The sequence below is a fragment of the Pinus tabuliformis genome, chromosome X (assembly GCF_031772625.1).
Source record: "Pinus tabuliformis cultivar Carrire ecotype Pingquan chromosome X, CPIR1, whole genome shotgun sequence".
Classification (NCBI taxonomy): domain Eukaryota; kingdom Viridiplantae; phylum Streptophyta; class Pinopsida; order Pinales; family Pinaceae; genus Pinus; species Pinus tabuliformis.
Genome location: NC_142308.1, coordinates 188573007 through 188598006, shown reverse-complemented (window position 1 = coordinate 188598006; position 25000 = coordinate 188573007). Strand labels below are relative to the sequence as shown.

The 25000-nt window shown below is 36.9% G+C and overlaps 1 protein-coding gene across 1 annotated transcript; it reads left to right on the top strand.

Moving 5' to 3' along the window:
- The first annotated feature begins 14838 nt into the window (after positions 1-14838).
- LOC149139058 (DNA polymerase delta catalytic subunit-like) lies at positions 14839-23648 on the top strand. The gene is made up of 16 exons (XM_089450572.1): positions 14839-14910; positions 14994-15044; positions 19335-19400; positions 19492-19548; positions 19661-19759; positions 20472-20585; positions 20836-20950; positions 21089-21261; positions 21752-21823; positions 22029-22103; positions 22213-22287; positions 22435-22524; positions 22659-22819; positions 23088-23161; positions 23278-23365; positions 23561-23648. Exons 1-16 carry the CDS (start codon positions 14839-14841, stop codon positions 23646-23648), a joined length of 1470 nt encoding a protein of 489 aa, XP_089306698.1.
- The last annotated feature ends 1352 nt before the right edge of the window (positions 23649-25000 follow it).

The window sequence follows — 25000 nt, the reverse complement described above, 5'->3', positions numbered from 1 at the left end:
AAAAGCACTGGTCCTGGACATTCCATCTCTCTACCAGCCACTCTAGAAAGCGCACCTGGGCCCTCATGCCAGGTATGGCCCAGTATTTGTAAAGGTCGCATGCCTTCAAAGCATCAATGGATGGTTGATGATTAATGGCGGCCAAATCAACATGTTCGTGCTCTCTTTCGCGCCAATAAAGCATGGTGGGCAATCTACACACCAGAAAACATCCATTAGAATTCATAAAATCAAAATTTATTGGTCCAATTTGGAGAATTTGGGGTTTGTAAGCCCTTTTCACGGAGTACGCACCCCGCCTTTAGGAACAGAGTGTGGGTACGTGGGTTCCTTAAAGGCAAGTTGCGTACGCCCGCCATTTTCCCAACTGAGAAAATGTCGGGGTACGCAGGTCACCAGTGGAGAACCTGCGTACCCCGAAAGGCAGACCTTGAAACCCCAAAGCCTCCAAAAAATGAAACTAAGGCCTAAAATCAAGTTCTAAACTGATGAAAATGCAAAGGAGGATGTTGTAGAATACCTGATGAGACATCATTCGATTTCGATGGTCGGATTCTCCGCAATTTCCACGGGAAGTTTCTTGCCAAAAGCCCTTTTTCTTTCCTCAACAGTAAAATGGTAAAAATGAATTGGTAAAAGCCCTTTTTATAGGTTTTTTGGGTAAATAAATGGTAAGTTTGTTTATTTTTCACCATGAAAAGGTATTTTTCAAAGTATTTTTTATCTATCTTAAACAGGTATGAGTAATGTGCTAGTTTTTGTGCAGGATAAAGGATTTTTAGGGAAAATTGTCATTTTTCACAAACAAAAACATCAGAGTCATATTTAAGCCCTTTTCTGACTCCTAAAACGTGAAAATATTGCCGAGCGTTTCTTTTACGCTCATTAAAATGGAATTAAAAGACGGTCCTCTTACAGCCCTTTTCTGACCGTAAAAACAGGAAAAGATTGGCGGATTTTTGTCGTTTCAAATTCGATACTGAAAATAAAACGACGTGTCCTTGATCGCTTTTTACTTTTCAGGTCAAAGACACTAATCATGAAAGTACTCCTTGGTCGTAAAAGATCAAGCGGTTCTCTCAAGTATTATTTTATACTTTTTCGGGCTTGGGAGACACAAATTCACGAAAAAGTTCAAACCTTGAGTCTTCTTAAGTTTTTCAGACTCTCTAAAATTGAAAAACACCGAGTTTCTCCTATACTGGACTCGTTAAAATTTCACAGTACAGGACCTGTTCGATTACAAACAGGAACGGACCACTCCTTCTTAGGGTTCGAATCTAAACTAAGTTGGACTCATCCGAAGGATGAGCTTATAATCAAGCATATGTTATCCTCCTCAAGCTTGTAAAAACTAAAGAGGTACTTGCCAAAAATGGTGGGGGAAAAGAGAGGAAAATGAGCCTATTTGTTATCCTTTGTCTCAGAAGAAACCTTATAACCACTCTTGAACATGACACCTTTCATTCACCTGGGTTGGGAAATCCTTTTCCTGACAGTTAATTAAACCACATTGAAAATCTTCAACCGGTTCTGGGTATTAAATTTGGGTCAATTGTCACCAAGCCATATGTCGTGTCGTTATGTGTTCAAGAGGTCACTGCAAATAAACCATTCATCTGCAAAATACCTGTCATCCATCTCGACCATCCCTGAGTCAGTCCTTACAGCTACATTTCTTCAACTTGATTTATGATTTCGTGTTGTGGGCTTGCCTGCAACAGGTCGCTTTCTATCGACATCAGCACATTATCTAGAAAGATGACCTAGAAATCGTCAGTACCTTGAAATCTGCATGCATCAATGGCAGGTTTCTCGCCTTTGACAACGGTTTACATCATTGACTTTCGATCGAAGGATTCCGTGACATGTTCGACATCAACACATTCATTCACATCTCATGGATTGTACTGGGTACTTTGAGAACCATTGACATCACTGGTGGTCTCTCTCACACTTGTTAAAAGTTTACATCATCGACTGGTAATCAAGTGGTTTCTACCATGTTCGACATCAACTCATTTATTCGCATGTATAGAATCGTACCATTTCGGTAAGTAGAAATGAAAACCCTGGATCTAGTTTCCACCATCCAGGCTGCAAGGAGTTTTGTATTCATTATACAGTAGACTAATCATAAACAGATGGCTGCGTCCATACTGTGTCTACATGAGTCTATGATTATGATGTACCGCGAAATCATTCCTATATCAAAGCAGTAGTTAGTTTGTTAGTTAAAGTTTTCAATCTGAGTATGGGAATGCCTACCTCAACGATGATATGATCTTATATATGTATTTTGTGTTGAATATTTGTAGGTTCCAACTAGGCTCTCCACAAGATAATCCTTGAAATGATAAAGTACTTCACCCTTCCTAGATGATATGAAACCCTAATCTACTATAGGCTTCGCACTTTAGGGGGAAATCTGTTACACTAAAATTTGTCACCATGACTATTTATAGTGAGTATGGCTCCATCAACTGTCATACTATCCTCCTTGGCAAGTCTCATACCTCTGCTCCTCATGTCAAACTACAAGAAAGAGAGAAAGTCTTTAAAAATCTATATAACTCTGGGTACGCAGATTCTCTTAGCCTTACCTGCGTGTACGCACCTCAAGTTCAAAATACCTGCTTACTTGTACGCTCTGTCTATAAAGAGGTGGGTGCGTACTCCTGTAAAGGTCAAAAGCCACAAGTTTTACTTCAAAAAAGTTACTTGTGGTCGAATCTAGAGCATTCTAGAAGATGGTTTGGCGTGTATTGAGCACCTCCAGATGGTTCATGTATCCCTATGAAAGAGGAACTTATCCCATCAAGAGGGGAGCTATCGCATTAAAAGAGGGGCTTATCCCATTGATGGTGGACCTGATTAACTTCCTCCAAAGCACTATAAATACAGGAATTGGGCCAGAGGGAGGGGAGGTTGAAAGTTGAACATTCCTAAGGGAAGATGCTGTTGAAATTAGGACTCCCTTATAGAGCTTGAGAGGAGAGATTCCCATCTTTTCTTAGCTTCATTTGGAAGTGGGTGAGCTGATCAAAGTAAAGGAGAACTCTTGCTGGACCCTTGGAGGGACCTGCACAACACTAAGGCACTGGTTGTAATGGTTTCTTTTGTTTCCACTTAATACAATTAAACTCATTTTTCTCAACATGTTGTTATACATAATTTGTTTCATATACTCCTTGGTCTTTATGATGAATATGTTTTATTTTATGAGTTATTCAGGTGCTATTTAATCGTTTGCTTGTTAGTGAATGCAGGTTTCGAAGAGAAGGAGGAGCTCATCCAGATCGGAGAGGCTGGACTGCTACAAACAGCGTGGGACTAAAGGTATGTTTTAAACACCTGATTACTTGTATTCTAAATGCATATTTAGGGAAAGATAGTGTTTAATTGTCTTGTTTGTCACTAGAAAGCCTTAACTTCTAGGGAGGTCGGTTTTGTCCGCAAAATTGACTCTTTTCGCATGACACTAGGTGCATTCTAGATCTTGATTTACATGAGATTGTCTTGGTTTCCTTATTTAATGTGCCATGAAAGAGATGATGGCTCATCTCATTTCCATGAATGTTGTAGAAGGAACCTAGGCTCTTTTGGTGCAAACATCATACTGGTTAGATGTATTTGAGTTTACAAATTTTCTAACATGGATATGAAATTTTACTTGGGAATTGGAAAAATGTAAATTTATTTCAACCTGAAGATAGTGTTAATCCCCAAATACAAGGAAGGAATTGGACTGTCTTTTTTATTCTTAGGACTATTGGATTTTGTCTCTTGAAATTGATTTCTGAAACTAGTTCTGATCTCAAAACTTTTTATTAAATTCCTTGGAATATTATGGAGGATATTTATAAAAACATTTGAGTACAATCGGAGCTAAATTTATTAGTGACATTAATACTGGAAGATTACCAACACTAATTCTACTACATGTTTCCCTATCTCAGTTTTCTAACATATGGGTTCACAATATTCTCCATACTTTTACCCATGTTATCATCTAGTTTTTTCTTAAAACATTTGGCCTCGAAGTACCTATTTCTCTATCTATCACTGGGTAGTGAATTTAGGTCATCTAGTCTAGATTTGGGGGACATATATTTCAATAGTATGGAAATATTGATTGAGTTAGGTGCTTGTCTTTTCATTGTATCTATTTTCAATGTTTAGAACTTAGTGACATCAACATTATCATTTTGGTACTAGAATTTTTGTATGTAATAGTCTTGATATATACTCATTTCCATTCCTAGTAGAGTAGTGCAAAGTTTTCAGCATGTTTACACCAAATATATTTGTCAATTTTAAAAGGTATGGGGCACATGAAAAACAGGGTTAAAATCTCATCTTTTTTCAATGTTTTGCAAAATTTGTCTTTCCTACGCCACCTAACCCCACTATCGCCAATATCTGAGATTTCCCCCTTTGTTGTTGCTGCAATAGGACTGTCTCTTCAAAATCTTGAAGCTTAAAATTCAAGCCTGTTGGATAGTCGGCCACGGGCAACTCTGGCTTTTTCACTATTTTCGACAGACATTTAACCACCTTATCTAGCAACTCCATCTCCAGCTCCTTGCTAGTTATTCAGAAGAAAATAAATATAACAGTGAGAAACAAATTTCTATTACTCTTTATCAAACATAAAATACTATCACTGATAGTGAAGGTTGAGTTTTCACCCAGTATTGCACGCCTCCAGCTCGAAACCACTAATGTCTGCAACACGAAAAAGTGAATTTCTCCAATCTTCAACAGTCTTGGAGTCAAATCGTGTCTTCTCCTCATTAGTTTGAGTCACTTGATATCCACCATTCTAGGAGATGCACTCGGATGATCTTTTGCTTGGATATGTGATCATGTGTTTGGCACTAGACTCTAATTCGTTAGCATGAAATAGGTTCGAGAGGGGTATTATGGAAATATGATTGATTCTCCTATGAACATCTCAAATTTGCATAAATCTGCGCATAGGTATAAGCCATGATATTTGTAGCTTGGGTCTTTGAGAAGTATGAGGCATGAAATTGGCATTATTTGGTTTATTCCAACACCAACATTTACTCATGAATTGATGAAACTAGAGCTCATGGGCATTCACTGCATTGTCATTTATTTGAATTCACTTATTCCATGTGTGGTTAACTATATTGGAGGGTTAAACATAATTCTGAGTTTTTATACCCTCTCTGCCACCAGTGCTCTACATTATTTTATGTATTTTCATTTTCCAAGCATATTTTACGGTTCTTTATTGCATATTGGTGCTCTTCTAAGGCAACACACCATATCGCTTCATCTACCATAATAATTCTTTGGACTCCGATTAGTAGTTTCCATGCATGCTTAATATGCTCCATATGCATTGCTTTTCAAATATGTTGGCATTATGATTCAAGTGTTGTCCTTGATGGCAACTCACTCAGAGGTTGGTACAGGTGCTCAGAGGTTGGTACAGGTGATGGCAACTTAATCAGAAGACAGATCTTAGTACAACATGCCAAGGAAGTTCATATACGCAGGTTCGTTAAGCCCAAGTCGCGTGTACACGCTAGTTGGATTCAGAAAAAGCGCGTGTATGTGGAAAAATACCTTTGGTCCATGGTGGTTAGTTCTTGGAAGTTGTGCCTATGATTTCGGACCATTGTGTCTCGACGGGCGTGTCGATCCCTAGTTTTGAAGTTGATGGTATTGTGTTACTATGGTTTTGGCTCTTGGTATTGAGCAAGGCCTAAGGCTATATAAGGAGAAGAAGATCATTAGGCAATATCATCTTTCGACAAGGCTTGAATATCTAAGAGAGAAAGAGATCTGATATGCAGGGTCTGGGTTGCTTGATATGAGCTAAGGAGAAACCACATCGGTGGATGGAAGACTAGATCTAAGGATAAATCAGGATCTAATGGTTTGAAATGCACTATTATGATATGGTTGATTATGCGTATTTCTAGATCTGCATACTGTCGCAATATTATGTTCTGAATCTAACTGATGTCTGGTACAGCTGCAAGTTGAGAGAATTTATTTTTAGATCTGTACGCAGGTTGGCTTAGGTAAAAGCGCGTGTATACGCGGGTTTCGCTCATTGAAGTAGCGTATATCTCTTAAAGCTTGATTTTTGGGTTTGCAGTTGGATCTGACTGTTATTACAGAGTTCTGTAGACTGCTCTGTGTTCTGGTATCTGGTGATTGACAGGGTTCAGTTGTTCAGTGATTCAAAGTTTGATAATACTAGTATTGGTTGTTTTATGCTTCAATGATCTGTTGTGAAAGTTGAATGAATTGGGGTCTACAGATTGTAATGTTGTGCTTCAGGAATATCCAGTCTGAAAATGTATGAAAGGTGGTACCTGAAGAAAAGAAGATTGTAGGTCAGCACCTACGTACTAGTATCTTGGCTAGTACAAGAGCAAAGGGGGTTGGAGCTCCCTTCCAAGGAAGTTTGGAGAACGAGAGAAGGTTGTAGCCTTCTGCAGGTTGTAGCCTGCGTACTGGTATAAGGCTGCACCAGTACAAAAGATTGTAAACTGAAGTTTCATATTAAAGAAAGATAGAGACAACTTGCAGCAGGTGGTTTTCACCCACATTGGGTTTCCACCTTATATCTTGGTGTTCATGTGTGTGGCTTTTGATCTGTTCTGTTATACTGCACCTGTTTACTGTTAATGTGGTGAATAATGTCCTGATGAACTTAACTGAAGAATAAGCTAACTAAATTATGAGTTTTCTTCTTATACGCTGTTTTATTTAGTCACAGTAGCGTGTACACGCTGGTTCACCTAACTGAAGTAGCGTATATGTTTCTGAGCATTGAAAAAGTTTGATTGATCTGATAATACTGATTCACCCCCCCTCTCAGTATTATTTCCAACAATTGGTATCAGAGCAGGTCCTTCAGAGAAGCTTGATCGCTTGAAGGTAGATCATTCATCATGAGCAACTACGAGAAAGAAGCATCAATCAGGCCACCGATTTTTGATGGGACAAATTTCAATTATTGGAAGGTAAGAGTTACTGCATATCTTCAATCTCTTGGTACAGAAGTTTGGAACATTGTAGAAACAGGCTATGCTTTTCCTTCAGCTACTCCTACAGATCCAGCTGAGAAAAAGCAATATGAAACAAATGCAAAAGCAGTCAGTACTCTATTAGGAAGTATATCCCAAACAGAATTCATGAAGGTCATGCACTTCAAATCAGCAAAAGAGATATGGGACAAAATGATCACTAGCTATGAAGGAGATGAACAGGTAAAGCAAGCTAAACTTCAAACTCTCAGGATTCAATATGAGACTCTCAAGATGTATAATGATGAAAGTGTGGCTAATTATTTTCTTCGGGTAGATGAGATTGTTAATTGTATGAAAAATTTGGGTGAAGAAATAAAAGAGACTATAGTAGTTCAAAAGATTCTAAGATCATTATCCCCCAAGTTTGAATCTAAAGTATCTGCAATAGAAGAAAAAGAAAATCTCCGTGTTCTCACTATGTCTCAGCTACATGGAATTCTAACTGCTTATGAAATGAGAAAGGGAGGTCCATCTGACAGAAGGGAAGCTGCTTTTAAGGCATCAGGAAAAGAAGATTACTATGAAGCAAGCCATGTTCCAGAAGAAGAGGAAGAAGAATCAAATTTTGTCAGAAATCTTCAAAGGGGTTCTGGAAGGTTCAGAGGTAAGCTACCTTTCAAATGCTTTGCTTGTGGAAGAGTAGGTCATTATGCTGCAAAATGTCCTTATAAGGATAAAGGAAAAGAACCTGCTAGATGGAACAAGAAACAAAGTGCAAATAAGAAAAGCTACTACACCCATGAAGATAGTGATGGCTTATCAAACAGTGATGAAGATGAACAAGGTAATAAATATAAGCTGTTAATGGCATTTGAAGATGATGATTATGAGGATGCTGTAGATGTGGATAATCTCTATAATGAAATTACTAGACTCAAGAGATGCATAGAAGAAAAGAGTGTGATCATTGATACTTTGCAATTTCAAATTGATGAAAAGGAAAAACATCTTGAAAAACTAGAAGGTGAAATTGTTGGTCTCAGAAAAGAAATTGAGAAAACAAAAGCTATTAATCTTAAGTTTGTCAAAGGATCTGAAACTTTGGATGAGATTATCAATGTGCAGCGGTCTCCTCTAAACAAGACAGGTTTGGGCTATAATGGAGAAACCTCTCAAGCATCCACCTCAAAAAGTTATCTTGATGCAGCAAGAAGAAATGAGCAGAAGAACAATGAAGATAATCAGGTAAAGCAGGGACGAATTACAAACAGAAACTATCAGGGACAATCCTTCTTAAGGGTGAACAAAAGCTACAACCAACCACAGGTAAAATCTTCTCAGTTTGGCTCAAGAATAGATGAAAATAGAAATTACAATCAGTTGGCTGGTAGATTCAATAACCGCAGAAGCTTCTTCAATGGACAATGCTTTTCTTGCCATAACTTTGGTCACAAAGCAGCTCAATGTGTTGCATATAAAACAATCATGACTAGGGAAGCTCAAAAACAAAGAAGTATGACAGGGATTACAAAAAGGACCTATAACAACTTTTCGGTTCTTGAAAATGAAGTTGAATGTTCTATTTGCAATAATTTTGGTCATAAAGACTCTGAATGCAGGAGCAGGTTTCAGGAGAAAAAGGAACAAGCCACGAGCACCAAAAATGGAGAATAAAGGAACCTCAAACAGAAAGATGTGGGATAGCTTTTTATGCAGAAGGACAGGAAAATCTATGGTACATTGACAGTGGATGTTCGAAACATATGACAGGTGATAAAGAAAAACTTGAATCTTATTCTACTTTAGAAAAGGGAAAGAAAGTTTCTTTTGGAAATGATACTCCTGCAACTATAAAAGGAAAAGGTATTGCTCCTTTGAAAGAAAAGGTCAAGGCTGGAAATGTTTTGTATGTTGATGGATTGAAGCATAATCTACTAAGTGTCAGCCAGATGTGTGATCAAAAAACCGAGGTTATTTTCAGATCGAATGGATGTCTTGTTCGTGATCTTGATACAGGTAAAACAGTTCTCAAAGGCAAAAGAACTCCAAATAATCTGTACATATTTGAAGAAGGACAACAACAATGCTATCTTAGCAAGGATGAAGAGCACTGGTTATGGCATCGAAGGTTGGGACATCTAAGCTTCTCACAAATAAGGAAAGCATGCAAATATCAGGCAGTTCGCGATCTTCCAGATATCAAAATTCCAGACAACACCATATGCAAATCTTGTCAGTTTGGAAAGCAAACCAGAACTAACTTTCCAGAGAAGGAAGGATCAGCTAGCTTGCCTCTTGAGCTAGTCCATACAGATGTATGTGGTCCATTTAGGAAAAGGACACCTCGAGGAGAAGAATATCTGATATTATTCATTGATGATTTCTCAAGGTTTGTTTGGTTAGGGCTTATGAAGCACAAAGATGAAGCATTCGAAAAATTCAAATCCTTCAAAGCATTGGCTGAAAATGAATCAGGACACAAAATTAAGTGCCTCAGATCTGACAGAGGTGGGGAGTTCACATCAAATGAATTTTTCGATTTCTGCGATGAACATGGGATAAGAAGAGAATTCTCTACAGCTAGAACTCCTCAGCAAAATGGGGTTGTGGAAAGAATGAACAGAACTATCCAACAAATGGCTCGTGCTATGCTCGATGAATCAGGTACTCCTGCAACCTTCTGGGGTGAAGCTGCACATGCTGCTGTTATTATTCTTAACAAAACAAATGTCCGAGTAAACAGCACTCAAACACCTCATGAGCTTTGGAGTGGTAAAACTCCTTCCGTGAAGCACTTCAAAATCTTTGGGAGCAAATGTTATATTAAGAATACTGATGAGCAACTTGGCAAACTTGAACCTAGAGCAGATGAGGGCATTCTTCTTGGTTATTCTCCACATAGCAAAGCATACAAGTGCTACAATAAAAGACTTGGCAGAATTGTTGACAGTATTGATATAGTGGTTGATGAGAAGGGATATATTCCTAGGCAAGTTCATCATGAAGACATTGAAGAAGATGAAGGTTACTCTCAAAGGCGAAATGATGAAGAAGAAGAACCTCAAGAAGAAGAAGAATCTCAAGAAGAACCAGAGGAGCAGACAAGAATAGAAGAGAAGACTCCATCCAGATATGTTCAAAAGAATCATCCAGAAACTCAGATTGTGGGGCAGAAAGAAGCAGGAGTACAAACAAGAAGGACACTTGCAGAAGCTTCAAGCTACTTGGCATTACTCTCCTCCACTGAACCACAAAATGTGAAAGAGGCATGCAAAGATGAATGTTGGGTCAAAGCAATGGATGAAGAACTTGAGCAAATCGAAAAGAACAACACTTGGGAATTAGTTCCTAGACCAAAAGATAAGAATGTAATAGGAACAAAATGGGTCTTCAAGAATAAATTAAATGAAAATGGAGAAGTAATTAGAAACAAGGCCAGACTTGTTTGTAAAGGGTATGCACAGCAAGAAGGAATAGATTTTGAAGAGACCTTTGCTCCTGTGGCAAGACTTGAGGCCATCCGAATGTTCCTTGCTCTCTCAAGCTTTCAAAACTTCAAGGTATTTCAAATGGACGTGAAATCAGCCTTCCTGAATGGAGACTTAGAAGAAGAAGTATATATTGAGCAGCCAGATGGTTTCATTCTTGGGAATGATCCAAACCTTGTATGCAGATTGAAAAAGGCACTCTATGGACTCAAACAAGCTCCAAGGGCTTGGTACTATCGGTTGGACAAATATCTTCACCAACAAGGCTTTTCAAAAGGATCAGCAGATAGCAATCTCTATATAAAAGTTGAAAATAACAAATTGCTAATTCTTGTTGTTTATGTAGATGATATTATTTTTGGCAGCAATGAAGAGACTATGAGTCAAAACTTTGCCTTGGTTATGCAGAAAGAATTCGAAATGTCACTTCTTGGAGAATTGACATATTTTCTTGGATTGCAAATCCAACAAAATGAAGGAGGTATCTTCTTGTCTCAAACCAAATACCTCAAGCAGATCTTGAAGAAGTATGGCATGGAAGAGTCAAAGCCAGTATGTACACCCATGGTTACAGGATGCAGCCTCAGTGCAAATGATGAATCAGCAGCAGTTCACCAACCCACTTATAGATCCATGATTGGGAGTTTGCTTTATTTGACAGGTACTCGACCAGATATTACACATGCAGTAGGAATGGTTGGAAGATTTCAAGCCAACCCAAAGGAAACTCATCTTCAGGCAGTCAAAAGAATCTTCAAATATCTTCAAGGGACCCAAAACTATGGCTTATGGTATCCTAGAAATACAGATCTCACTCTTCATGCTTACACAGATGCAGATTGGGCTGGAAGTGTGGATGATAGGAAAAGCACAAGTGGTGGTGCTTTCTTCATGGGTTCCAGATTAGTATCTTGGTTCAGCAAGAAACAGAGTTCGATTGCCTTATCTACAGCTGAAGCAGAATATGTGGCTGCAGCATCTTGTTGCACACAACTTCTTTGGATGATGCAGACCTTGCAGGACTTTCAAATCACTTGCACTCCACCCGTCTCTATCTTATGTGATAATACAAGTGCAATCAGCATTTCAAAGAATCCAGTCATGCACTCAAAGACCAAGCACATACCAATCAAGTACCATTTTCTTCGGGAACAAGTGCTTGAGCAGAAGGTCAAGTTGGAGTATGTTCCTTCTAAGGAACAAGTTGCTGATATTCTCACAAAACCACTGCCCAGGGAAACTTTTGAATATCTCAGACAAAAGCTGGGAGTAGTTGATGCTTCATCCTGCTGTTGAAGCTTGTCTGTTCTACAGAAAAGTTGGTATACGCAAGTTACGAAAGGTATATACGCGTATACACGCGGATTTATGCTGGGAAAGTCGCGTGTATGGTGTACGCTTGTTGCAGGATTATATCCGTGTCCATACGCCGTTTCATGTAGGATAAATCGCGTATATGAAGTTCTGAACAGCAAAGGAAAACTCTGGAGTTCTGAACAGCAATGGGTATGTCAGAATTCTTCAGGCACGGTTTCAGGGGGTGCAGCAGGCACAGGTTCAGGGGGAGCAGCTTAAAAGTCTCATAAAGCATTGTTGGCATTCAGATGTTTTGGTTGTTGATTTCAGGAAAAGGAGCTCAGAAAGAAATCCTGGTTGCTGATCTAAAAAGATGTTTATCATATGCTGCTGGTGACTTTCATAAGTCTTGGTCTAGATCTGTTGTCTCTATGTCATGTATCTCTCTTGTCATATCTCTTTTATGGTGTCAAGGTCATGTAACGGCCTATGTTGGTTTCCCCACTATGCCTGGGATGAATGCTGTAATATAATTGGTTGTTTCTGATATGTCCCCTCTTGGTAGGGAGTATGGATGTATGTATTGAGTCTTTTGGAAGGTCCCTTATGGTGTATAAGTCTTGGTTCTTGTTGAAGAACATCTTTTGCAGATCTGGCCTACTGTCAGGGGGAGCATGAGTCAGCACAGCCAAGCAGAGGTATCAGCATGTCCTCAGGGGGAGCACAGCCCTTTGCCCTTGATGTCAAAGGGGGAGAGTGACTTGGTGTGGTGGTTGCCATCAAGTCCAAAGGGGGAGATTGTTGGCATTATGATTCAAGTGTTGTCCTTGATGGCAACTCACTCAGAGGTTGGTACAGGTGCTCAGAGGTTGGTACAGGTGATGGCAACTTAATCAGAAGACAGATCTTAGTACAGCATGCCAAGGAAGTTCATATACGCAGGTTCGTTAAGCCCAAGTCGCGTGTACACGCTAGTTGGATTCAGAAAAAGCGCGTGTATGTGGAAAAATACCTTTGGTCCATGGTGGTTAGTCCTTGGAAGTTGTGCCTATGATTTCGGACCATTGTGTCTCGACGGGCGTGTCGATCCCTAGTTTTGAAGTTGATGGTATTGTGTTACTATGGTTTTGGCTCTTGGTATTGAGCAAGGCCTAAGGCTATATAAGGAGAAGAAGATCATTAGGCAAAATCATCTTTCGACAAGGCTTGAATATCTAAGAGAGAAAGAGATCTGATATGCAGGGTCTGGGTTGCTTGATATGAGCTAAGGAGAAATCACATCGGTGGATGGAAGACTAGATCTAAGGATAAATCGGGATCTAATGGTTTGAAATGCACTATTATGATATGGTTGATTATGCGTATTTCTAGATCTGCATACTGTCGCAATATTATGTTCTGAATCTAACTGATGTCTGGTACAGCTGCAAGTTGAGAGAATTTATTTTTAGATCTGTACGCAGGTTGGCTTAGGTAAAAGCGCGTGTATACGCGGGTTTCGCTCATTGAAGTAGCGTATATCTCTTAAAGCTTGATTTTTGGGTTTGCAGTTGGATCTGACTGTTATTACAGAGTTCTGTAGACTGCTCTGTGTTCTGGTATCTGGTGATTGACAGGGTTCAGTGGTTCAGTGATTCAAAGTTTGATAATACTAGTATTGGTTGTTTTATGCTTCAATGATCTGTTGTGAAAGTTGAATGAATTGGGGTCTACAGATTGTAATGTTGTGCTTCAGGAATATCCAGTCTGAAAATGTATGAAAGGTGGTACCTGAAGAAAAGAAGATTGTAGGTCAGCACCTACGTACTAGTATCTTGGCTAGTACAAGAGCAAAGGGGGTTGGAGCTCCCTTCCAAGGAAGTTTGGAGAACGAGAGAAGGTTGTAGCCTTCTGCAGGTTGTAGCCTGCGTACTGGTATAAGGCTGCACCAGTACAAAAGATTGTAAACTGAAGTTTCATATTAAAGAAAGATAGAGACAACTTGCAGCAGGTGGTTTTCACCCACATTGGGTTTCCACCTTACATCTTGGTGTTCATGTGTGTGGCTTTTGATCTGTTCTGTTATACTGCACCTGTTTACTGCTAATGTGGTGAATAATGTCCTGATGAACTTAACTGAAGAATAAGCTAACTAAATTATGAGTTTTCTTCTTATACGCTGTTTTATTTAGTCACAGTAGCGTGTACACGCTGGTTCACCTAACTGAAGTAGCGTATATGTTTCTGAGCATTGAAAAAGTTTGATTGATCTGATAATACTGATTCACCCCCCCTCTCAGTATTATTTCCAACAAAATATTGATTTCACAGATTGTTTGTGGCAACGAATCACCCCTAAGGTTTTTATGTGGCAGCAAATCATCTTGAGGTATGGTCTGGGGTTTTGAGGCAAGAAAGGTCTGGTTTGGAGTTGATTGTGGCTGCAATGAGATAGTGAAGTAATGTTTATAGGCAACAAGGAGATATTCTACAGAGATTACTTTGCATTATGCGACAACAATTTAAGACAGTGCATTACCCTTTGTAATATAATCCAGAGAACTCCTCAATGAAATTAGTATTACATGCATAGAACCTTAAAACAACATATTTTATAATAATTTTATGGTTTTACACGTTGTCATATATTTCAACATTTATTTATGTAATGATCCTAACGAGTGTCCACAAACTTTTCTTCGTAGATTTCTATTACATTATTCTATACAAAATGGCAGACCAGTTATTTATGTTTCTTTTGGTATTTGTATTATTTATGTTTTTGATTTAGTTAGAGGTTGGATTTGTTTTTAGAAATTAACTTTAAAATGATACTTCAAAAGTTTTTTTGTGACTAGTTAAATGCTTGTCAAAACACTCTGATAAGCTTGCCTCAAAGTGTTGGACAGATCTTCAATGCTCACTCAACACATATTTGGTGTTACTGATTCTATTTTCTTATCGGTTTTTTGATCAAGGTTTTCTTATTTTTATGTTATTATGTGTTTTTTTAAGAATGTACCCATGGGTGTTACTGATGCTACCATGGGGGTTCAATGATATTCACTACTTTCATGGAAATGTTAACAAATGCACGAGGGCAAGACACCGCTATGATGATGCATGAGGTAAGCTTGAATATTGTCTTTTATATTTTCAATTATCTTATATTCCTTATTATATTATGCTAATTTATGTTTGTGGAATGCAGGCAATTGCTAAAGTCATTCCAGCCCCTATAACACCTTATAAAACATCTAAGGTAATGATAGTGGTAAAACTTGTTCAATATTTTTGTGCATTTAGTTAACTTATTTCACTATATATATTTATTAATATTTGTGTTTTTACTAAGCATGCATTTTGTTGGCATGTAGGATTCATTTATGCCCCTCAATACAACCAATGTTGGCATGCAGGGATCGTTAATGCCCCCATATACATCTAATGTTATGCAAGATGTAAGATTCAACCATTTATTTATGTGAGTTTGATTATGTTATTTGTTGAGAAATCTAGGGAATATATTTAATAAAGTTTTTTCACAACGACTCGATGATTTATGAGATGTTACGAAGTGCTACATCATGCCTTCAAGTGGACCACCCCATCTATTTTTTTCTTCTTGTACATACAATACTATTTTAACAAGTAACCCAAGCAATATGTTATTCCAAAACATGATGTCAAGTTACTTTTTAGGGTTTTTATGTAATCAAGAGGCCTTTTTATGGTTTCTTAAATTCAAACATTAGATCATACTCTTTTCCCTTTATCTCATTCTAGAGTTTATCCCATGCCCTAGAAATCAAATCATAGGGAACAAATACCTTAAGATTAAGGTTTCTAAATACTAGGGTATTTCTTAAAATATAAACCCATAAATTCAACCCTACTACATCTTATGATGGACCCTTTAAAATAAAATTATTATACATACCTCATGGACACCTATCTGTACTGATTAGTATTTTGGTTGCCATGATTATTTGCAGCTTTACACTACATTTCATTGATCATTTGCCACCTTCATGACCTTCTTTTAATGAGTGTTCTCAGATATTGTTATTCTATAATGGGACTTGCTTCTTCATGTGTTCATGAAACCCATGCCTCAGTCATAACAAAAATAATCTTCTTTTTCCTTTTTTTACATAAATTACATAGAATTGTGATTAGATATGTCATTATGAAGGCCGAACCTAGTTACATATTTCAACATTATTCATATGTTATTCCATCTTATTATTTATATTTGTGCCTTGCAGGATGTTTCTAGGGTGACTCCAACATGTATGCAATCTGTTGGTATAGAGGGTCATGTTATGCCATCTACACCTAGACCGGAACCCCATAACATGCCCTTTACACAATCCGTTGGTATAGAGGGTCATGTTATGCCATCTACACCTAGACCAAAACCCCATAACATTCCCTCTACATCAAATGTGGGTCTAGTCAGCATTCTCCCACCAGGACCACAACAAGTTTCTTTGAGGAGTCTTATAGACTCACAAACAAGAATTTTAAGGCTCCTACCAGATATTCCTGCAAATGTTCAAATCAGACAAGAAATAATTAAACAAACTCAGTTATGGGAACTGTCATTGTTGGAGAGTGTAGCTCCTGCAACAGACCAACATGTAAAATTATTTTATTTTTTTTTATAATTTCATTTGTTATGTTTAGGATCATTATTTTAGATATCAAAAATAGTTTCATATTTTGGTTGGGTTCTTAATAGTTCCGCAATTTCATTGTAAATGCAGGAAGTAAGTGACACCGTGCCTAATGTATCTATAAGGGAACCTTCCTCAATCCCCAAGACTACAACAATATCATCGGTGACCACAAAAGGAAAGCAAGAAGTTACAATATTGCTCACTTCAAAAGGAAATGTCTTGAAGGATGAAAAAAGGCTAAAATTTTATCACTTTATTTTTCGTTGTGCAAAAGAATTATTTGGAAATACCATCCAAATGGATTGGAGGAAACAAGTCAATGCCAAAAAGGAGGAACTATTTAAAGATGTAGTAATAGAATTTGGTAATCCTGGATTTGATAAGGAACTTATTTTATATATTGCAAGTAAATACATGCACTCAAAGAGGTCCAATTTAAGGAAAAAGTTGACAAAAAACTTGATGTATCCACGTTCAGCTTGGATAAGAGACCAAGTGACATGGGATGAACTTATGAAAGATGCCAAGTTTAAGAGGAAAGTCCTTAGAAATCCAAACTATATGCCATCTGCACAAGGAGGAGCTAAGAGACGCCTACGAGATACAATAAAAGCAACCCAAGCTAGGGTTTCAAAAATTGGATCTCACAAATTAGGCTCTGGTGGATATAATAGTATTCGTGGTGGTATGGTAAGTGATATTTCCATCTATTATATTTTCTATTTTAGGCAAAGTAACCATGGTCACGTTGATTTAATTGTATCTTATTAGTTATTTTACCTTATAGATATGATTATCTTTGTTAATGTAGGTTCACCAGTTTCAAAAGGAAGCTTCAGAGGAAGACGTAAAATATGTTGTATTACATGGTTCCCAAGGTCTTCATCAACACATGATAAATCGAGGGGAAAAAATAATTATTGTTTATGGATCTGAGGTTAGCTGTTTATAATATCATATGAATAATGCAATAAATCAATCGGAGGTTTTAATGTTATTATAACAAGTTAAAGTGTGTTGTGTATCGGAATCAGGTGAAACATCTGGGAGTGAGCATGGGGAGGAGATACAAGCACATGATGATTTGCTTGTTGCACAAAATCATCCAATAGTCATTCCTGAACCTTGGTAGATTGTTGAATTTCTGCGAATGGGAGATAGAAATAATGAGGAGGGTGTTCAATGTGATGAGCATTCCACACCCACAATTAATGTAGAGCCTCCCAAAAAGAGGACAAAAAGGATTGATATGTGTTAAATTTTAATAACTTGAACGTGCATCGCTCTAGCTTCTAAGGAGCGCACTAGGTTGTGAGGGTCCAAACATAAACTAATTATTTGTGCAACAAAACAAATTTTGAAGATACCTTTTTTTTTTGATGAGTACTTACATATTAAGGGCATCACTAAGACTGTTGCAGGTCCTAACTTGTATTATTTGTTTGATTATGATCAATTTGATATGCTTATATTTGTGTTGTATGTAGATGACCTGGTCCTAAAAGTTAGTTAAAAAATTTCTAGTTAGTTAAAAAAATTCTATCCCATGGTGCAAGAAGAAACTGGCAAGTGAAGTTGACATGAAGGATATACACCTCATGTGTTATTTCTTGGTCTTGGAGGTTTGGCTGAGTTGAGGTGAGGTGGTCCTCAAATAGGGGTAAGTAAGCAATTGAGATTCTGAAGAAGTTTCGGATAATGGACAAAAAACCGTAGGCTACTTTTATGATACATATTTCAAATTTATCAGTAGATTAAGATTCAAATTTGGTTGATTCGTCAGCGTACAAAAAGTATATAGGTTCCCTAACATATTTGGTATAATTTAGCAGTCAAATTGTTGTGTGCATGAGATCCCTTGTCTCACAAACAAGGGGGGCTCAGACACCAATTTATTGTCCAGCTTGGCTGCTAGTATATGGTTGAGCTAAGGTTGCTGCAAATATGCTCCATGGTCTGAGGTATGCGAGGTACTTAAAGGGCACACTAGCATAGTGCTTTGAGCTGCTACATGCTTTAGTGGATTTTGACAGGGCCAAAGATGCAGGTGGCAGGAAGAGTGATTCATGGTTTTGTTTCAGCTTGGGTTCAAATATAATATCTTTGTTAGGATGGGATACCCATGTGTGCAAGTTGAATAAGTCCCTTTCTGGGCTAAAGTAGCCTCTTGTGCTTGGTACTCATGGATTTATGAGTACTTACAGATTATGGGCATCACTAAGACTGTTGTAGGTCCTAAATTTTATTATTTTTTTGATTATGATAAATTTGATATGCTTATATTTGTGTTGTATGTAGATTACCTGGTCCTAATAGTTAGTTTAAAAAACTCTATCCCATGGTGCAATAAGAAACTGGCAAGTGAAGTTGACATGTATTATTTCTTGGTCATGGAGGTTTGGCTGAGTTGAGGTGAGCTGGTCCTCGAACACGGGTAAGTAAGAAATTGAGATTCTGAAGAAGTTTCAGATAATGGACAATAAACCCTAGGCTACTTTTATGATACATATTTTGAAGTTTTCAGTAGATTCAGATTCAGATTTGGTTGATTCGTCAATGTACAAAAAGTAGATAGGTTCCCTAACATGTATGGTAGACTTTAGCAATCAAATTTCTATGTGGATGAGATCCCCATACACTATCCTAGTCATCCCAGCTGTATAATGCACAGTTGTACCGTTGTAACACTAACATAGGCACCAGAAGTTATGCTACTAGAAAGGATTAAAAGTAAAGTAGGATGCTACGAGCTTAATGTCTTTGCATGTCAAACACTATGCTGATACTTATTTCATTATTTACTTTTTAACCATCATATGCTAACCATTTTCGATGATGCTAAATTGAATGCTCTTTTTCCTGTTTCCTAGGGCATATTACCAGAGATCCTAGAAGAGTTACTGACTGCCAGGAAAAGAACCAAGGCAGACCTAAAGGTGGTGAAGTAAGTGCTTCCTATGTTCATGTTACATGCTTGTATTTTTTCCACTTAGCATCTCAGTTTTTAACTTTTGTAATCTTGTTTAGGAGGCTAAAGATCCTTTTGAAAAGGCTGTCTTGGATGGCCGACAATTGGCTTTGAAGGTAATTACAGCTTTTTCAAGTCTGTATTAATTATGGCTTGGACATGGAATAAAAGTAAAACTAGGTATGCTGGTGAAACGCATAAAATAGTTTTGACTGTTTGCACTTGCAGATAAGTGCGAATTCAGTTTATGGGTTTACTTGTGCCACTATTGGGAAATTGCCCTATTTGAAGATTTCATTGAGTGTGATGAGCTATGGTAATTTCACAGTTATTCCATGGAAAAAAAACATTAAATCCATGGACACCTTGATTCTCCCCTTGTTTTTCCTAGTTGTAATGTTATGGGTGCTTCTTTTACTTACAAGATAGAGATGCTTGAAGTCCTCTCTTATTCTATATATGCATGTATCAGCCATTCACATTGATTATTTTTGGGAATCAATTATATCCATGTAATTATTTTCTTCCTCCTGGCTTAATGTTAAGGGTATGAACTGTAATTGACAATCTTGTACAAATAAGATCAAGTTATTGAATTGCATTAATTAGTCATGTGTACTTGTACAACTAAGATGATATGATTAGGCCCTCTTATTATATTTTGATTACAAGTCCAGTTTGATCTTTTGACACATTCTTTGTTCCATCAGACAATATCGATTTTACGTATTGTTTTAAAATTTCATATCATTAATCATCTCATTTTTTTTCCACCTGTCAGGTCGTCAAATGATAGAGCATACAAAGAAGCTAGTTGAAGAAAGGTTCACAATAGTTGTTGGTTACTAGTACAATGCCGAGGTAGGCTATTATTTAGCAACTAAAGGAATTTGTAACCTTTGAACTGGATCAGTAATGACAGGAAGTACACTTGTTGTATTGGCGATAATCCAAGTTCTTGAAATCATAATGGGTGATCTGATCCTAACCAAGATTTCTACCATAAATCTTGATATTATATTTTTATATTTGAATCTAGGTTGTATATGGAGATATAGATTCAGTTATGATACAGTTTGGTGTACCAAATATAGAAGTGGCCATGATGGTAGGGAGGGAAGCCTCAGATTATATTAGTGGTACATTTACAAAGGTACAGTGTCAAGAATTTTAAATATCTGTGAAGCCTCTGGAGTTGTTAATGATGTTTTTAAAGGGATGAATGTTTTAATATCACCTTTCTTTTTAAAACTAATCTTCTTTTGACATTCCACTTCCATGAGATATTTGTAAATATGCACAGGATGAGATGATCAATTATGCTTTTCTGTGGCTTATCTGCATCTGTTTGGTGCATCTTTGGCATCTAATCAGTGTGTTATTTAACATATGCTTTTATGCAGCCTATTAAACTAGAATTTGAAAAAATATACTACCCATTCTTGTTGACCAGCAAGAAAAGATATGTTGGGTTGTTGTGGACAAAGCCAGATGCTTATGACAAAATGGATACTAAAGGTGACAAACCTGATCTTTTTGTTTCAAAGACAGGCCTTAGTGTTTGTGAAGGCTCAAAATGCTCTTAGAAAAATAATTTATTTGATACCTTCTTAATTATTAAATATTCTTGATCTTTTAAATATTCCATATCAACAGGAATTGAAACAGTGCAAAGGGACAATTGCCTGCTGGTGAAGAACTTGGTTACAGAGTGCCTTCACAAAATACTCATTGATCGTGACATACCTGGTGTAGTGCAGTATGTCAAGAACACTATTTCTGACTTGTTAATGAACAAAATGGATTTGTCACTTTTGGTGATAACTAAGGTGAGAACAATGAATCCTTCTGCATGTTTATGACCAAATTTGTTTGACCATTTGTTACTTTTTAAATGGATAAAATACGATAGGGGGAAGAGGAGATTTACATTGCGAGCAAGTCACTTATTACATATTCCTGGTTTCAAGTGTTAGAAGTATATACTATATAACTAGTTGGGGCAAGCCATGGAAGTTTCGTTTTTAAGTCTGTCATGTTTCTTCTCACTACATTCTATAATTGGAAGAGATTGAGTCAATATTTATTGCTAGCAATGGGAGGAAGAAGTGTCAAGGGAGGCTCTTATACAATTGAAGAGAATCAAAACATGACAATATATGATATATCTGCATTTTTAATCTCATGTTGAGAAAAATTGATTACTGTTTAGTTGCGGCAGAAACAGATGTTTGCAGGTCATATCCTTTATCAAGGCTATCAACATATTCTTAAGGGCATTGTTGTTTTCCTGTACTAACAATCTCTTTGTTGAGTCAGGGTTTGACAAAGACTGGAGAAGACAATGCAGTCAAGGCAGCAGACGTGGAATTAGCTGAGCGCATGCAGAAGGTAAATACTGGAAATAACTTCTTAGAACAAGTATAATGAATGGTGCAATTCCTTCTGGTTCCATTTCAATCCTATCTCTCTATTTTTATTACTACAGTGCATCTAAAGACTCTTGTAATATTTTTCTTTTTATTGACAATGTGTCCATTGTTGGATTTTTTAAATTGATGTCGTGTTTTAAAGCCAAGTTTCCCCTGGTTTACAGAGGGATGCTGCAACTGCTCCAACTGTGGGTGATCATGTTCCATATGTCATCATAAAGGCTGCAAAAGGTGCCAAGGTAATAATTAACCCCTTCTGTGCTTAGCATAAGTCTCGATATTGCACTAAAAAATGGTTATTTTAATTATTTTGTTGTGTTTTAAAGCCAAGTTGCCCTTGGTTTACAGAGGGATGCTGCAACTGCTCCAACTGTGGGTGATCGTGTTCCATATGTCATCATAAAGGCTGCAAAAGTTAGCAAGGTAATAATTAACCCCTTTTATGCTCAGCATAAGTCTCGATATTGCACTAAAAAATGATTATTTTAATTATTTTGTAATGTTTTATTTGGAGGCGTAATTTACAGAGGGATTATGGATATAATGACTAATGTGTTTACTTGGGCTCAGGCATATGAGAAATCTGAGGATCCAATTTATGTACTGGAGAATAACATCCCTATTGATCCACAATATTATTTGGAGAATCAACTGAGCAAGGTGAAGGACCAAAGCATCATCACTCGCTGTTTATGCTCTTTTTGAAAATTTCACCTGTGTTTTAAATACATCTTGATAGATGGTAATTCTTTCTAGCTAAGTGTTTTTTATTAGTGCCTGTTTTTGCTCTATAGCCGCTGTTGAGAATATTTGAGCCCATTTTGAAGAATGCAAGCAAGGAGCTTCTTCATGGTAGTCACACACGAGCAGTTTCCATATCAACTCCTTCAAATAGTGGAATTATGAAATTTGTCAAGAAACAACTCAGTTGTATTGGTTGTAAAACACTTATCAGGTATTTAGTTAATACAAGTAGAGGGTTTCCTGCATGTGGTTTCCTTGCTTATAGTAGTGCACAATTGAGAGTAACTATTATTTCAGTTTGGTGCTTTAGAAAGCTACTAGGGTTCATCTTTTTGATGTGGAAAAATCTATGAGGTTGCATGATCCCATGCCTGCTCTCCTTGTAAGAAACTGTGTAGCTTTCTTATAATAAGAATGTCAGGTTAGGTTGCTTCATACTGAAATTCATGATGTTACATGATTTCATGTTGCCACTGCAGCAAAGAAGATCAGACACTTTGTTCACATTGCAAAGGAAGAGAAGCAGAATTGTATCAGAAAACAGTTGCAAATGGTAAGTTGGTATTCTAATACCATTACTCTTTATTTGGAGAATTTAAAGTAGGCCTTGTGTCTATTGTTCTCACCTAGAATTTTTATCATATGACACTAATATTTGATCAATGTCAGTGAGGGAATTAGAAATGCTCTTTGGTAAACTATGGACGCAATGTCAGCGGTGCCAAGGTTCTCTGCACCAAGATGTTCATTGCACAAGGTTTTTGAATGCTATATTTCGAGTATTACATAGTATTACATTTTCATAACATGATTTAAATTTACATTATGGATGTATTTTGTAACATTTGTGTGATCATGTATTTGTTTTTAATTAATAGGATGTTTTTTTTTTTTTAATTTTTACAATTACTATCTCTTTTATACTTACATTGATGTCCTATCCTTATTGCAGTCGTTACTGCCCAATATTTTATCGTAGGAAGAAAGCTCAGAAAGTCCTAACTGAAGCAGAGGTGCAACTAGAGCACTGGCAGTTTTGAGGATGCTGCCTGTGTAGCTTGTAATTTTTTCTATTATCGAATATTTTGCGCGGGTAGTTTTGAGGATGCTGCCTGTGTAGCTTGTAATTTTTGTATTATCGAATATTTTTGTTTTCCTGAATTTTCTCTGGTGTATGTTTCTCTGATTTAATGGACCAGGGAATTTATTTGGTCCCTGAATCAAGATGAGCATGGTTTATTTATTGCACAGTAATTGTCAAGTCCTTGTTATTTAATGTTAACCAGTTCGATATATCTTTTCTCCTTGCAAATAAGATGGAGAACAATGGTTCCAACTAGGACATATGGAGTAGGTGTGAATATAAAGCTCAATCATTACAGATCTATTAGCTAAACCATAGTTAGTGCTATACTTAAGCTTATTGAATAGGGATAGATAGCGATAGGTTGGGTCTATTGTTATAAGTACTCTTATCTGCTTATGAACGTCGTAATACATGTGTTGTAATTACCGTAATACTTGGATTCAGGTTAGGCTTATTGATAGGTCATAACACCCTGTATTAGTGGCATATGAGTAATATGTGGCTATCTTATTACGATTCAAACATATTAGTCTCCTGGTTAGTATGATTCCCATTAGATAGAATGACTAGTATTACTAAGATGCCAAGTCTTCTCGGTTCCAGATCATAGATTGACGAGTGACCATGGGGAACATAGACGGCATATAGGCTGGCTACCTCAAATGGCAGTTATGATACATACTTCCCAAGGCACACCCTATAAATGCAATGTGCACTCATATCCCAAATTTTAGGAGAGCACACACTATAAAACATAGATCTGCAGGCTTACATATGTATATCCAGACATGCATATAGTTGAATGGATGGATGGATGGATAGATAGATAGAGATGGATACACAGATAGATTGGCAGGAGCAAATCCGAGACAATAGTTTGAGCAGATTTATTTTTAAAAAAAAAAAATTTTATTGTCTCTAGAGAGACAATAGTTTGAATTATGGACATTTATTTTTTTTTAAATAATTTTTTATATTGTCTCTAGAGATAAAATAGTTTGAATTATGGACATTTATTTATTTTTAAATAATTTTTTATATTGTCTCTAGAGAGACAATAGTTTTAATTATGGACATTTATTTTTTTTTAAATAAATTTTTATATTGTCTCTAGAGAGACAATAGTTTGAATTATGGAATTGTCTCTAAAAAGACAAAAATGTAATTGTCTCTAGCGAGACACAAATGAAATTGTCTCTAGAGAGACAAATCAAATTGTCTTTATAGAGACAATAATAATGTGTTCTATATTGTCTTTATAGAGACAAATTTTTGAAACATTATATTTTGAGACACCTTCTTAGA

Excerpts from the sequence above, each read along its gene's own strand:
- LOC149139058 (XM_089450572.1), top strand. The coding sequence starts at position 14,839 with ATGATATTCACTACTTTCATGGAAATGTTAACAAATGCACGAGGGCAA. Across the intron at positions 19,401-19,491 it reads GAACCAAGGCAGACCTAAAG|GAGGCTAAAGATCCTTTTGA; the intron begins GTGGTGAAGTAA and ends AATCTTGTTTAG. Across the intron at positions 22,525-22,658 it reads TGGAGAATCAACTGAGCAAG|CCGCTGTTGAGAATATTTGA; the intron begins GTGAAGGACCAA and ends TTTGCTCTATAG.